The sequence below is a fragment of the Platalea leucorodia genome (genome assembly GCF_965183815.1).
Source record: "Platalea leucorodia genome assembly, chromosome: 8".
In the NCBI taxonomy this organism is placed as follows: Eukaryota; Metazoa; Chordata; class Aves; order Pelecaniformes; family Threskiornithidae; genus Platalea; species Platalea leucorodia.
In genome coordinates, this window is record NC_138830.1 from 18,431,015 (window position 1) to 18,444,325 (window position 13,311).

The window sequence follows — 13,311 nt, forward strand, 5'->3', positions numbered from 1 at the left end:
CACTTTTTAAGAACAGACTAACACTCTCAATGTGCTTTTCAAAGTTCCCTTACTGTCTATTTACAGCTTTAACTCTACCTGATCAAATGGCAGGAACACTAAAGAATCCAGCACACTGTGCAGGCATTCTGATATACTTGATTCCTACCTGTGTCTCCAGTTTTCAGAAAAACCTGTGGTGACAAGTATGCCCTTTTTCTCTATCAATGATCAACTCAGTACTACAGGTAGCATGCTTTCTGAGAAGTTTTTTTTCTTTCTGTTTCTTCAAACACTAGTTTTGTCCAGGCCAATTTTAACTACATGACATTAAACTTAGCACTTGTTACCTGTAGGTTTCAGTCTCATTGTAAACTGCAGAGGAAGGAACAACTGTACAAATCAGCTGTAGCACCAACTTAGTGAATGCTGAAATCTATCCTTTCATTATCAGCTGTCATGATAATCTGATGTGCCTGTATATTAAAAAATTACACTGCATTTTTTGTCACAAGTATCCGTTTGCTCTTTTGATGCTTTCCAGCTACACAGGTTCTCTTGCCTGCAATCCCCCTCTGCTGTCAATCCTTTCACTCTATTGTTCACTATCATCTTGTTACGTTATTTAGAACTCTAGCTTCACCCTCCTAGGCTGCTGCTTCTATAATATCATTTTGCCCTTTTCGGCAAATGATTTTGATCATTTTACTGTGCACTAGCATTCTTTCTTCTAGTTACTACACTTCTCCAGATAATTTGTCTAATTCAGGTTTCATCCAACAAATGACATTTACACTGGTCGCATCCAGTCCACAATTTTAATCTAATTTAGTGAAGTCCATCCAAAAGCTGCAGGCACTTTTACTTTGGTTTAATTTAGGCTTATTTCAGTTTAACACAAATTGATTTAGTTTATACCCATCAAAATCAAGTAAATCTTTACCATAAGTATCAATAGAGCAGTTCAGACCAGCTTTATCAAGTTTGTTTAAAAACAAATTTTAAATTATACTGGTGCATCTTTAGATAAGACCTTCCATATCCTAGCACACCTTGAGATAAAAATCCTGATCCTTTTCTAGCTTTGCCTTCTACTGTTCTTTCCTTCTTCCCTCCCTTGACGACGTTACTGAGTGCATTTAATTGATTTTTGATAAATGAACAAAGTATAAATATATGGTACACCTAGTCAAGTAAATATATCTGATGGTTCTTCATGATGAATGCTGCTGTGTATGTGGAAAATAAAATAAGGAAAATTGCTCTTGGTTAATAAAGGCAACAGAAAAGAAGAAATAATTATTTTCCTAACTTGAAGAAGGAAGAAGGGAAACAAGACAATAGATAGGAACACAAACTTACCTTTGGTAACACAAAAGTAGAATTACTCCTGAGGTTTCCCAAGACAGAGAGCAACAGGGATAAGGGCTGTACTACCTAAAGTAAGGCAAGTGAAGAATATAACTAAATCTTTCTCTGGAAGAACAAGCACTGACAATGATGAACATGTAAACAACAGACACTCAGGTACAGTAGGAAACATTTACTTAATTAAGCAGAAGAGAGTGGTGATTGCTTACCTTGAGAAACTATTACACCTTCATGACCTGAAAATCATTCTTGGCAGGTAGACCTAGATCGAGCATGATACCTTTGAAGAAAGCCACAAATATTAAAGCCATGCATAAAACTTAAAATAAAATGGGAGCTTAAACATTGCAATTCAGTGTGATACTGCTGTCTGTATAATAAAGGCTAGTTACAAGTGGACAAAAACCAGCCTAGACAAAAGAAAAAAATTCATCTCTAGGCTACCAGAGATACAGAAAACCACATTAATAGCAAATAATAGTAACAGAGAATTAACCAAAATTACTTTATCTTTAACATGCCTTAATTGAAATTGATATGACCATATTCCAGTGCATCTTCAAATAACAGCTCAACCACTGTTGAAAAAGGAATTTTATAAGCCCACGTGACAGTACTGAATTATTGTAGGCTCACAAAGAACTGAACTTCACAAGTAATAACCACTTAAGGACTCAATATCAATTATATCTCTAATGTCAAATTCACAAATGAATGTTTCACAGGGTTAAGCATTGAGTAATGTTCTTGGAGGGGAAAAAAAAAAACAACAACAAAACAACAACCCCAAAACTGAGAGAATTTAGTCTTTTGGGAAGGAAAAAACTACCATTTATATTGCTGTATGCCTTCTGCAGAGAAACCTTGATCCACCAATAAGGAAAGCCCTGAAATACCAAGATTGCTACTGCAACACATCACAAATTGCATTTCAGTTGTTAAAAGTCCAAATTTTCCTATGTCAGTTGGGTTCTTGTGCTGGATTACATCTTCAATATTGCAGCATGACTAAAGAATTCCCAAATCTTCCCCAAAACCTTATGGATAAGATCTAGCAACCGCATACATGCAGAGGTGGTGCATTATGGAAGAAGTGAGAGATACTATCAGCCATCCAAACTATAATACAACATCAGAACATTGCTAAAGCAATATATTTTAGCTTTGGACAGAAAGAGCCGACAACAATATTCATGTTTCTCCAATACAGCATTATTTCCCCAGAGAAACTGTTTCCATTTTCCAAGCAGCTCTACTGTTCACTTAGATATCTGAATTAGGGACAGCAAAAAAGCAAAGGAGATTTCCCTGTGTATTTTAGGCTTAACAAACATTCTCCTGATAATAATTGCTTAATACTGTGTGATACCATTACCACGGAAGCTTCAATTATTTTGGAAATACACTTTTTCAGCATAACAGAGCATTTTCTGAGCTGGAACAAAATGGCTTCCTTCTCCTGAAGTCATCAAACTATGCTTGAAATTATTCTAGTTTAAGACAACAACAAAAAGTTGCTCATTTTATGCAATTAAAGTCCTCTATGCAAATAACTCATAACAAAACAATTGTTTTTTAAACCCCCTTTAGAGAAATTTGTGTGCTTTTTTTGTTTGTTAAGAACTCAAATTCTCTGTTTGAAATGTCAAAGAAGAGACTTGAATAGAATTGGTCCAGCTAGGCAATAACTGGTATGGCATCCTTCAGGTTTCAAACGCAAATAAAATAGTATGACTTTGAAATAGGCTCATCTGCCACAGATCTTTACTTAAAATCAGACTTACCTTGCAAAAAATTGTTTCGTATGACATGAAATTAATTTCAGCTTAATTACTATAATAACATCTGTTATTTTTTTTTCCCCAATCCATCTGGCTTAAGCACTTCAAATGGCATCTTCTGTCAATCAAATAGGTTGATATATCAAGTGTCATCATTAAGACTTAAAAACAAGCCCAAGATACAAAGGCAACACTTAGTTAACTTTAGAGTACCATTTTTCAAAATGGAGGAACTATCCTTGCAGGTTTCAGTAGAAGGTACTCACAACTGAAAAGCAACCAGCCCACAACTAGTAAAATAATCACTTATTAGTGTCTCCTAAAATTGAAATTTTATTGACAACGCAAGATTTAAGTGCTGTAGGTTCAGAGTTTTTACTTACAACCAAAAAAGCCACAAAACAACTTTATTTTTGAAATTCAAAAAATTAATTACAGGATCTTTTAAGAAAATATTGTAGTTCTCAGTATCCAAAATAATATGCTGTGCTCAGAATACATTGATTTAATCAGAAACTAATTGAAGATGTAGAAGTGAACACTAAATAGGAGCAATGATGGATAAAGAACAAGAACAGTCATCAGAACTGTTTGCCTAGTTACTTACACTATTTGCTCATCAAAATGTCCTGTATATATTTGTTAGAGAATCTAGTTGCTGATCTCTGACCAAACATACAATTCTACAGTTACATATTTGATAAAATTCAATTATCCTGACTGTTATATGAGCCGATCATATATGGAATACAGCACAGAACAACGCTAGTTTTGTATACATATGATGCCTGCCTTTTACGGGTAAGTACCTAAACGTTTTACTAACATGACAAAAATCCTCTGATTAGTGCAGCATTCATTAAATGGTGACAGATGCTAGTATTAATTACATATTGAGTGGATCATTTTCCCATTATGTTTCTTTTGTTACCAGCCTCATCTCTCTAGTTATCAGCCTGTCCTATAAGCAGATTAAGCACCAGACTTTTTTTCGGCGGGGGGGGCGGGGGGGGAAGGTGGTCTATATTCCTTGTTTGACCAAAGTGAGTGACCAACCTTTTCTACACTACCCCACCATATGGACTCCTCTCATGCACTTTTCAAAACCTGTACTTATCATCTGTTAGACGATTAATAAGAGATTTTATTTTGAACAGTTATTTGTGTGGCTATCCAAGTCATCTTATGTTTAATGTTGGAAGCCATATGATTTATTGCTTCCTTCGTACAAACAGATAATGTCTATCGTTGTTTGTGACAAACCTGGTAAAATTATAACTGGCATATCAAATATTAATTTGGCATTTCAAGAGTGATTGAAAAACATGTACAGTGAAAGGTAGATGGAAAGGCATATGTTAAACAAGTTGCCATCCTTGATGTCAGTCTTGAGACAAAAAAAAAAAAAGATTCCCATTCTATTTAATGTTACATGCACTCACACAAAACAAAAACTATCCACTGTTCCCATGAATTCCAGCAGGATTGCTAGTCCACGCTTTATGGCCAAGCATGTTTTTCTATTTAGTATGTTTATCCTGATGTGTATACCAACTTCGCCTCCATAACAACTCAAAGCAGTCCGGGGGGGGGGGGCAGAAATTGAAAAGTACAAATGGCAAAGTCATTCATTTAGAAATGATTTCTGCCATAAACCAAAAGGTTATAAATTGAAAGTTGACAAAGGAGGAGAAAGACATTGGAATAATAACGTTCAAAGAATGATCAAGAGTCACTAATGTGATTTTGGTAGAGAAAGTTAAATACAATCCTAAAATTTAAATCACATCGAATTTTCCAGAAGACACAGGGAAGTAGCAATGCCTTTGCACATGGCACTCGTAAGACTTATTGCTATTAAGAACAAAAGTTCCAATGGGAAGAAATGCAGCGAAAAGATACTAAAGTGACCAGGAAGCAGAGTCTGTTTCACAAGTGGAGACTGAAAAAACAAAACAAACCCTATCAAGAGAGCATATTTATTAAATATACATAACATTTTTTATACACACACACACACATGTATACACACATATATAACACTGATACCTACACCCAAGGGCAGTATTCAAGCTAAAAGACATCCACACACAAAATAAGCTGTAAATTAGTCTGTATAACTGCATTTCTAACCATCAGAGAAGTGATGATCTGGAGCAGTTGTTCTGTGTGAAGTAGCAAGGCAAAAAAAGCCTCCCTACCTTTGAAACACATCAAGTCCCATTTATGCTATGAAGATCTATTATGTGGCTGGATCAAACAGCAGGGACTAGGACTTAATGACCTGAAGAAGTCTCTTTCAGTCTTATATTTCTGCAACGGGACTGGTAGACGCCCACACAGGAGAAATATGTGGGATAGTTCCCCTGCATTTGTGAAGTTATGATTGCAGCCTTAAAATAGCTACTTGAGAAAAAATTCACTCATGGTTCAAAAGATCTCTCCTTCTACGCAATCCAACTGGTTGAACTGTATTCCGTGAATACTCACTTATGCATCTGTACCTCTATAGAGTCTACTTTTAGAAGAGTTATTTGCAATGAGTTACAAGGCTCCCCCCTTCTCCTTATGCTTTCTGCATAAGCTACTTCAAGGAGGAACTAGTTGCTAATCTTCCTTTCCTAACTTCTCAATGGAAGCGCATACTTGCCACTGAGTAGTCAATACCTTTGTTTATAAAAGTCCTGATTAACGGCTCTAATTTTGAAATGTAATTGAAATTGAATTTTTATCTGGGATGGAAGCTGTCTCTTGCTGCAAAACAAAAAGTTACCATCAGGGTCTCCTTGTCACATTTTGGACACAAATACATCCACACAGACAAGTGGGTGTATTTCTAGCTATTTTTTTTTCAACTACTGTTGCCTTTGATTGGTTAGAAGAGTTCAAAGTAGCCTCTGCTTTTGTCTGCTTCCAGTATCTTGTTTGCCCACAGCAGGCCTTGATTTCCTTTTTCCAGGTGTCCTAGTTTCTCTAGATTTGAGTAAAACACAAACAAGCATGCTGAATTACACCTTGCTATTATTACAACTGACAATATTGAAAGTAATAAATAAATGGTTTCCAATTTATTTTTGCAGTAATAAAATTATTCATACGCTTACAGCTGGGGATGTGTGCCCCTGCGGTATCACACCGTAGGTACTCTTTTTGTCAGTCTTGTCCTCTTTATTTGACTATTGTGCTATACTTAGCTTCAGCAAACTTCTTAATGTATGCTTAACTACTCTCCGAGACATCCTTTTTTTTTTTTTTTTAAATTTACAGCAATTCCAGTTCATTTATTTTTAGTTATACAATACACAATAGTTTGGGCCTCCTGTACTGATCTTGAGGCAGTAGCAGACTTCAAAAATGCCTTCTGGAGAACATCCCTAACATATCAGGTTGCATGACAGAAGAGAGACGTCAGTTCCCTAGAATGAGGGGAAAAAGCTAAACAAAAGCCACAGACATTTCACATGGCTTGTTTGAACACAAAGCCTGCTGCCATGGACCTGCTTTTCTCCTCAGATATGGCCTCCTTGTCCAGCTAAATTTTTTGCCCTAACACATTCTTAAGACCTTCTGTATTTGTACAGGATTTCTGGTTCTATGACAGTTTGACTTGATAGTCAGCCGATACCTGGAAATCCTGGCCATGACCAGAGGTACATGCACTCTGGAGCTGTATAAGACCTGCTCAGTAAATTAATAATTTCATCCTGAAGCAGTTGAATTTACTGCTCATGTAAAGCCCAAGTAGACCATTCAAAGTAGGGCAACACTCACAGAAATATGGGAGCCTTCATACAAATCCACCATGCAGCCACAAACTCCCTTTTTGTTTTTAAAGAAAAACAATGGACTGTTTTGAAACCACTGACATCGAAGAATGGGACTATTCAAAGTAGCAAATTTCAGCATTCGTGTAACTATGCGCAAGGTTGGAGGCTTAGACTGTAAGGTCTTTCAGGCAATGACTATTATTTATTAGGAGACTGCCCAATAGCATTCTGGGAATGTGAACCAACAACTAGGCCTCCCAGATGCCAACACAGTATGGCTAAATACATTTTACATGATACGTAACTTGGCACATCGGTGATGCGTATACCAACAATTACTATTTTTAACACAAATCTCTTCTCAGGAGACTCTATAGCCTCCAGAAAGGCTAACTAGCATCCAGAAGTTTTACATGTGTAGCAGTTAAAACTGCAGAGATTACTTACGTGAAGTTAGTTGTTTTCAACAATAGCGAATTCAAATGTGATTGAATTGGGAAGTTTTGCTGGAATCAGATACATCAGCTGCAGAGGATACAGTGACATATTCAAATACATACGTTCACTGCATCATACTCAAATGATCTTACTGTCATAAAATCAAAAAGAAGTTTTTCAAATAATCCAAACCAGTTCTTTTTCACTGACACTAACTTCCTGATAATGCTTTTGTATAATAAACATTTACAGAATAATTTTAACTTACTTCCACTGACAGTTACAAAGCTTTTTGCACAGTTTATGTTAACTGACTTTGGTTTGTTTTTAGGATATATTTGAGCAGCTGAAAACCAAACCAAAATAGGTATCTGAAGTGTTTGACAGGAAACCGATATGAAAACCAAAAAACTGAAGACAATAATAGAACTAAGGAACATCTTATTTTTATTATCAGAGTGCAAAAATGAATGGTAAAAAACCCATAACAGTCAATTACATATTCCATGAACAAGCACAGCACTGATATGATTCCCATGAGGTCAATGGGACAGGCCCATTACAAGACAGAAAAGCACGTATTTCCCAGCTATTGTGGAGCACCATAATTACTCTCAATTTTGGTGGAACTCAAAGCTCCCTAAGGTTGCCTTGTCAGTTCTACCTTAAACATTTTTTTTGAGGAGAACAAAACCAAACCCCCTTCCAAAACTGCTAAAGTCACTGGTGATTTACAAAGAAAATCTTGGCACCAGAGAGACTGAAAGAAGGAGCATATAATATACAGAACACAGATCATTTGGAATTTCAGCTGAACTTCAGACTGTCACCTCCCTCTCCCTCTAATTTCTCAATTACAAACCTGACAATTCCCTTATCCCTAGAAGAAAATATGCTCACTATTATGGTTTACTTCGGGAACACAAAACAAAAACTTCCTCCTAGTTTGAAAATATGTTGGGTTTTTTCCAGTGAGACATATTAAAAACTTCCTCTGAAAAATTTTTGAAACTTCACAACATAAATCAGTATGTCCAGCCTGAGACAAGCATCTATGTTCATCTCTTGTACATACAAAGTCAACCTAGTCAAAAATAGGTCAAAATGAAAGAAAAATTATAGAAGATTTGCATTTTTATTTCATAATCAGATTTGTTAAATCTCATTTGTTTACTGTCAAATATTCCTCATCGAGGAGTACTATAAGATTATTCTGAAAAATGTTCATATAGCAGATTTTGCAGCGTATTTCAAAAAAAGTTCAAAAAATATCTTCCAGGTCATTTAGCATTGTTTATTTCCCTGATCAGAAAACCAGTTATGTACACAGCCATAAGGCAGGACACCTAAACATCTGCAGGTACTATATGGAAAATATACACAGTCTTCCCATTCCCAGATGGGCAGTTTAATTTTATTTTCCTGGAATGAGATGTTAGACTATTGTTTCCCCCCACTTTAAGTCTAGTTACTCTGCAGTTCAGTGCAGCTAAACTTGTCTTTCCTTAAGAGAAATACTGTGACGTTACTTAAGGATTTGTTATTTGTTTACTTCAAATCTTAGTATCTCATTTACTTGTGAGGCATTTCTGGGAGTAAACTTAAGTTTGTTTTAAGGCTACAAAATCAGAGATGTGTATATATTTTTTCCCAAGGCTACTAAATTTTGAAGGATCTTTTTTCCCCCTCCCTTCCTCTGGTCCTCATCCAGAGCCCCTTCCCACAGGCTTGGGATACTCTAGGTAGAATGAATCTGCCACACACAGAGGCTCCTCGTCCAGACACACTTTCATCTGTGCTTGGAAATAACCCTTTTTGGTAGCAAACCCTTACCTGCTCCCCAGCTGCTTACCGACACCACATCCCAAGGCTGCAGCAAGGCGCGCCCAGCCCTCAGGAGGCCAAGCCAGCAGCGCTGAGCGGGGGCGCCCCCCGGGTCGCTGCCTGGCGGCGCTAACAGGCGACCCCCGCCCTCCCCCGGCACGGCGCTGCCAGCCCCTCTGTTCTTCACCAGCCCTTCCCCAAGGACGGCCCCTCGCTAAAGCCGCTGCTGCCTCAGGAGCGGGGGGCAGGCCCCGGCCGCCTTCCTTCCCGGGCGGAGGAAGAAGCGGCGACCATGAGGCGAGGGGAAGAGAACTGGAGGGCGGACGCCGCTCCCCGCCCGCGGGCAGCCCGGCACCCACCTCCCGCCGGGTGACGAGCAGCTGGCAGAAGTCCTTGCTGGGGGCCGGGGCCTGCCCGCGCCTCTCGAACACCTCCTCCCGCAGCAGGGACGCCATTTTGGGACGCTGGAAGGCGGTGTCTATGGCAACCAGGAAGAGGCGGACATCACGCGGGGTCACCGGGAGCCCAGCCCCCTCTTAAAGGCGCAGGGCCGGTAGTAACGCGGCGGCCGGGCAGGGTCTTCGCCCCCGCCGCCGGCTCAGCCCCGCTGCCCCGCCGGCGCCACCCCCTCCCGCGCCCCCCGCCCGCACCCGAGGGGAGACACTCGCGCGGACCCAGGGGTGACGACCCCGGCGGAGGGATACTGACCGCCGAACGCCGACCCCGCCGAGCGCAGGGAGCGGGGCGCGCACAGGGCCGCGGCGGGGGCTGCGCGGGGGGCGGCAGCCGGGGCAGGGGCCGCGGCCGCCCGTCGGGCCAGGGGGCGCGCAGGCCCCGCCGGGGCCCCGGCGCCGGGAGAAAGTAGTCCCCCAGCCTCCCCCTCGCGCCGCTGGAAGGGGTTCGGCGGCGGAGGCGGCGGACGAGGCGCTGCTCGGTGCTGCGGCTTCAGCTGATAATTGAAGGGAAGAGAGGCGGCTGCTGCCGGGAGGAGGGGAGGCACGGAGCGTCTGCGGAGGCCGCATCGGGACAAACTAGGTACCCGGGGCCCCTCCGCTCTTTCAGGGGGCGCCGGGGAGGCGGGCGCGGCGCGGGGCGGCGTGGCGCTGGGCCCCTCGGCAGCCTCCGGGCCGGGCGGCCGGGCCTGTTGTGTCATCCCCGGCATTAGCCGAGCTGCCCTTCCCGGCGGCCCGGGGCAGGGGGAGGGGAGCAGCGCCATCCCGGAGCATTGTTGCGGATGGGGGGGGCGGGGGACGACACGACGCCGCGCTGGTGAGTGTCTGTGCGAGGGGGCCCGGAGGTATCCGATGGGGCGAGGGGAGGGGGCCCTCGCCGAGGAGGGAAGGGGTGGAAACGGAGCTGACAAAATGGCCAGGCAGTCACCGGAGCCCGCTCTGGGGACATCCCCTCTCCCCCCGGCGCCTCGCCTCGCCCGGGCCGCCCGGCGTGTGGGGGGAGCGCGGCCTCCCCTCTCCGGGCCCTGTGGAGCTGCCGATACAAAAGGGCAGTGTCAGTGTTGACACTGCCGTACCGATTTGTATGCCCTTCCCTGTCGTCTCCCTCCCCCACTCCGCTTGGCCCCCTTTTCCCTCATGGCTCTTTCTTTCTTCTTTAATTTTTTTTTTTTATTTATTTTTTTTTTTTCCCGAAGGAGCTATCGAATATCTCGAAGGAAAAAATAGCAACTCCTCTTTCCTTCCCCCCTGCCCGGCTCGATAAAAATGCTAAATAATCGGCCGACGTCCATATTTCACAAGCTTTTGGAGGGGGAGAGGAAGAAGGTGGGAAGAGAATGGAGGCGCCTGTCGGGTCGGAGTTACAGGGCTGGCTACCCGCAGGAGGGGTTATTTTCGCAGTTAATGTTTTCGAGCCGATGTTTTTGTTGCTTTCCGTCAAGAAGCAAGTTGCCTGGTCCTCGCGCTTGCTTGCATAATGCGTCGTACTTGGAGGCTGATCAAACGCTGGGTTCTGCCTTTCCTGCCCGGCTCTTCCTCCTTCCCTGCCCCGGCGGCGGGGGGGCTGGGGGCGGGAGGCCTTCGGGGGGGCTGGGGGCACGGACCCCGCCGCCTCCCCGTTACTGCTCTGCGGAGCCGGGGCTGGGAAACAAACCGATACCGGGGCTTTCGCCAGACCTGTAGGCCCGTCTTCCTGCTGTTCAACTTTTTTATTGTTCCCCCTTCCCCCCCCTTCCTAGTGCACTGGCTTTCTCGACAGCCAGGGGTTTTCACAGAACGGGAGTCCGAAAGTCTAGACTGTGAACCGGAAAATAATAGGGGAAAGAATGGAAAGTTATGTCAAGGGCTTTGGGGGAAAAACATCGACGTATCGAACAAAGGTCCTGCCTGTATTGGAGAGAGAGGCCTGCATGTGAGGCCTGATTGTGTCGCATTTACACACGGGGAAGAAATGAGTGCTTGGTACTGGCCTAAATTTACTCTGTAAGTCTGGCATGCAACTTGGGAACGTTTTTAGAGTGTGTGCAGTTTGTTTTGAGGGTGGTTTTATTATGTGTAGCAATCCAATAATAATTTTAATTTGAAAAATTTTTTATTTCCAAAAGACTGTTAGGTTTTTTTTCTTTCTGCCTTGTTCAGCAGAAATAATATTGATCCAGAGGTTCTAACACCATAACACAAAACTTTACTCAAACAGGATAACTTCTACAGTTTATATATTCTGTCTCTTGTGAATATTGAGCTTCCTGGTGCTTTAAAGGCTGTCAGAAAGAGCAGTTAAGTAGTTACCACCTGACAAATATGAAGTATATCCTTCGTAATGAGAAAGAAGAGGAATTTTAATGACTTAAATTTAGATTAATTTTTCAAGCTTTTCTTAGGGGTGCTGGCACTGTGGATATACTTTCAAGACTTTAAAAGCTAGCAAACATTGCTATGATTACTTCTGTTTATCTCTGGTATGTTCTCTCCAGTTCTCTCTGTCTCTCTTCCCTCCCACCCCCAAGACTAGACTTCTAATTGTACAGGGGCCGTTTTTTGGTATTTAATTTCTGCTCAAACAGATTTGTGAGGTTTTTTAAGTTTTTCATTATGCTAAAAGTTTTAAAATCTATTTTATTTTTATATATATATATATATAAAAATATGCATAATGAACATGAAAGCAGTACTTGAAAAACAACTGTATAATTTTCTATTGTTTGGTAGCCTAAGTAATAAATATTGATAGGAATGAAATGTATTTATGAAAATATTAGGATTTTGGTTTTTGCAGCTAATATTTTAACAATTAATGTTATGTTTGAACTAAGAAGTTTTAAAAGCAGTGTTCTGGTGAGTAAATACTGTAATTAATACTTCTAGTTTTCAGGAACTTACATGTTTTTAACTTGTAATAGTTTCTATATTTGTAAAACGTAGGTGATTGTGAATGGCTTGGTTCTGTATATACACAGGTTTTGATCTTAAAATTGAAGGGTATTTTTAGTTTTTATTGTTTGGTGTATCCCGTTGTGGTAGAAATATAGGTAATCTGATATCCGCCTCCCCCCCCCCCCCCCCCGGGGGTCTCTGAAAAAAAAATTGGGAGTAGTAAGCTCGAGTTGACAACTTTAAGTCTGAATGTTCTTCAGTCTCCATATGTAGGAACCTAAACAGGTCTTAGCTGTTAGTAGAAAAATTGTAGGTCATCCACAGTGTGGCATTACTACTTATTAATATAGCAGATCTACTTCAGTAGGAGTGCCGACCTGTTGAGTAAGAGGCTTATGAAAATGGAGTCTCTTGATGTCTTGCAAAAGTTCTTCAGGCCAAAGTGACCATTAGGGAAACAGTAAATGAATAATCGGAACTGTCATTCTCAATCAGGAGTCATGCACAAGTTCATTTTTTATTTTCCTTTTTATATTACCCTTTGTTTGTCTTCAGATGTAGAATGCAAATATTATAGAAAAAAATTGTAATGAAAACTTGTTCTTATAAAATCATTGCTAAATTTGAGGCCCAAAGCTATAGGCAACAAAGACACTGTAGCCCTTCTGTAGCAGTTCAGCAAAAACGTAGTACAGTTGACTTTAATGTTGTGAATGAAGCCATGATGAATTTTTGTGTGGGTCCTTACATCACAGATAAGTACAGTTACTTACTTTGAGGCAATCCAGGAAGGTAACCTGACTAAATTCCTTTTGTTTCTATGCA

The 13,311-nt window shown here is 41.4% G+C and overlaps 2 protein-coding genes across 11 annotated transcripts in view; one reads left to right on the plus strand and one right to left on the minus strand.

Moving 5' to 3' along the window:
- FBXO36 (F-box protein 36) overlaps positions 1 to 9,822 on the minus strand; it is a 30,074-nt gene extending 20,252 nt beyond the window's left edge. The window contains exon 1 of the mRNA XM_082319944.1: positions 9,520 to 9,822. Coding sequence (XP_082176070.1) covers positions 9,520 to 9,615 — 96 coding nt within the window. The 5' untranslated portion in view covers positions 9,616 to 9,822. The remainder of the gene's footprint in view (positions 1 to 9,519) is intronic.
- A 191-nt stretch (positions 9,823 to 10,013) lies between these two features.
- Positions 10,014 to 13,311, plus strand: part of TRIP12 (thyroid hormone receptor interactor 12) — an 83,098-nt gene continuing 79,800 nt past the window's right edge. For 2 of the 10 annotated variants that reach the window (XM_082319931.1, XM_082319935.1), the window contains exon 1: positions 10,015 to 10,195. The gene's annotated coding sequence lies outside the window, so the exon portion shown is untranslated. Of the gene's footprint in view, positions 10,196 to 10,365; positions 10,430 to 10,808; positions 10,939 to 11,215; positions 11,596 to 13,311 lie in introns of those variants that run through there. The other 8 variants (XM_082319942.1, XM_082319943.1, XM_082319933.1 and 5 more) reach the window with 6 other exon arrangements.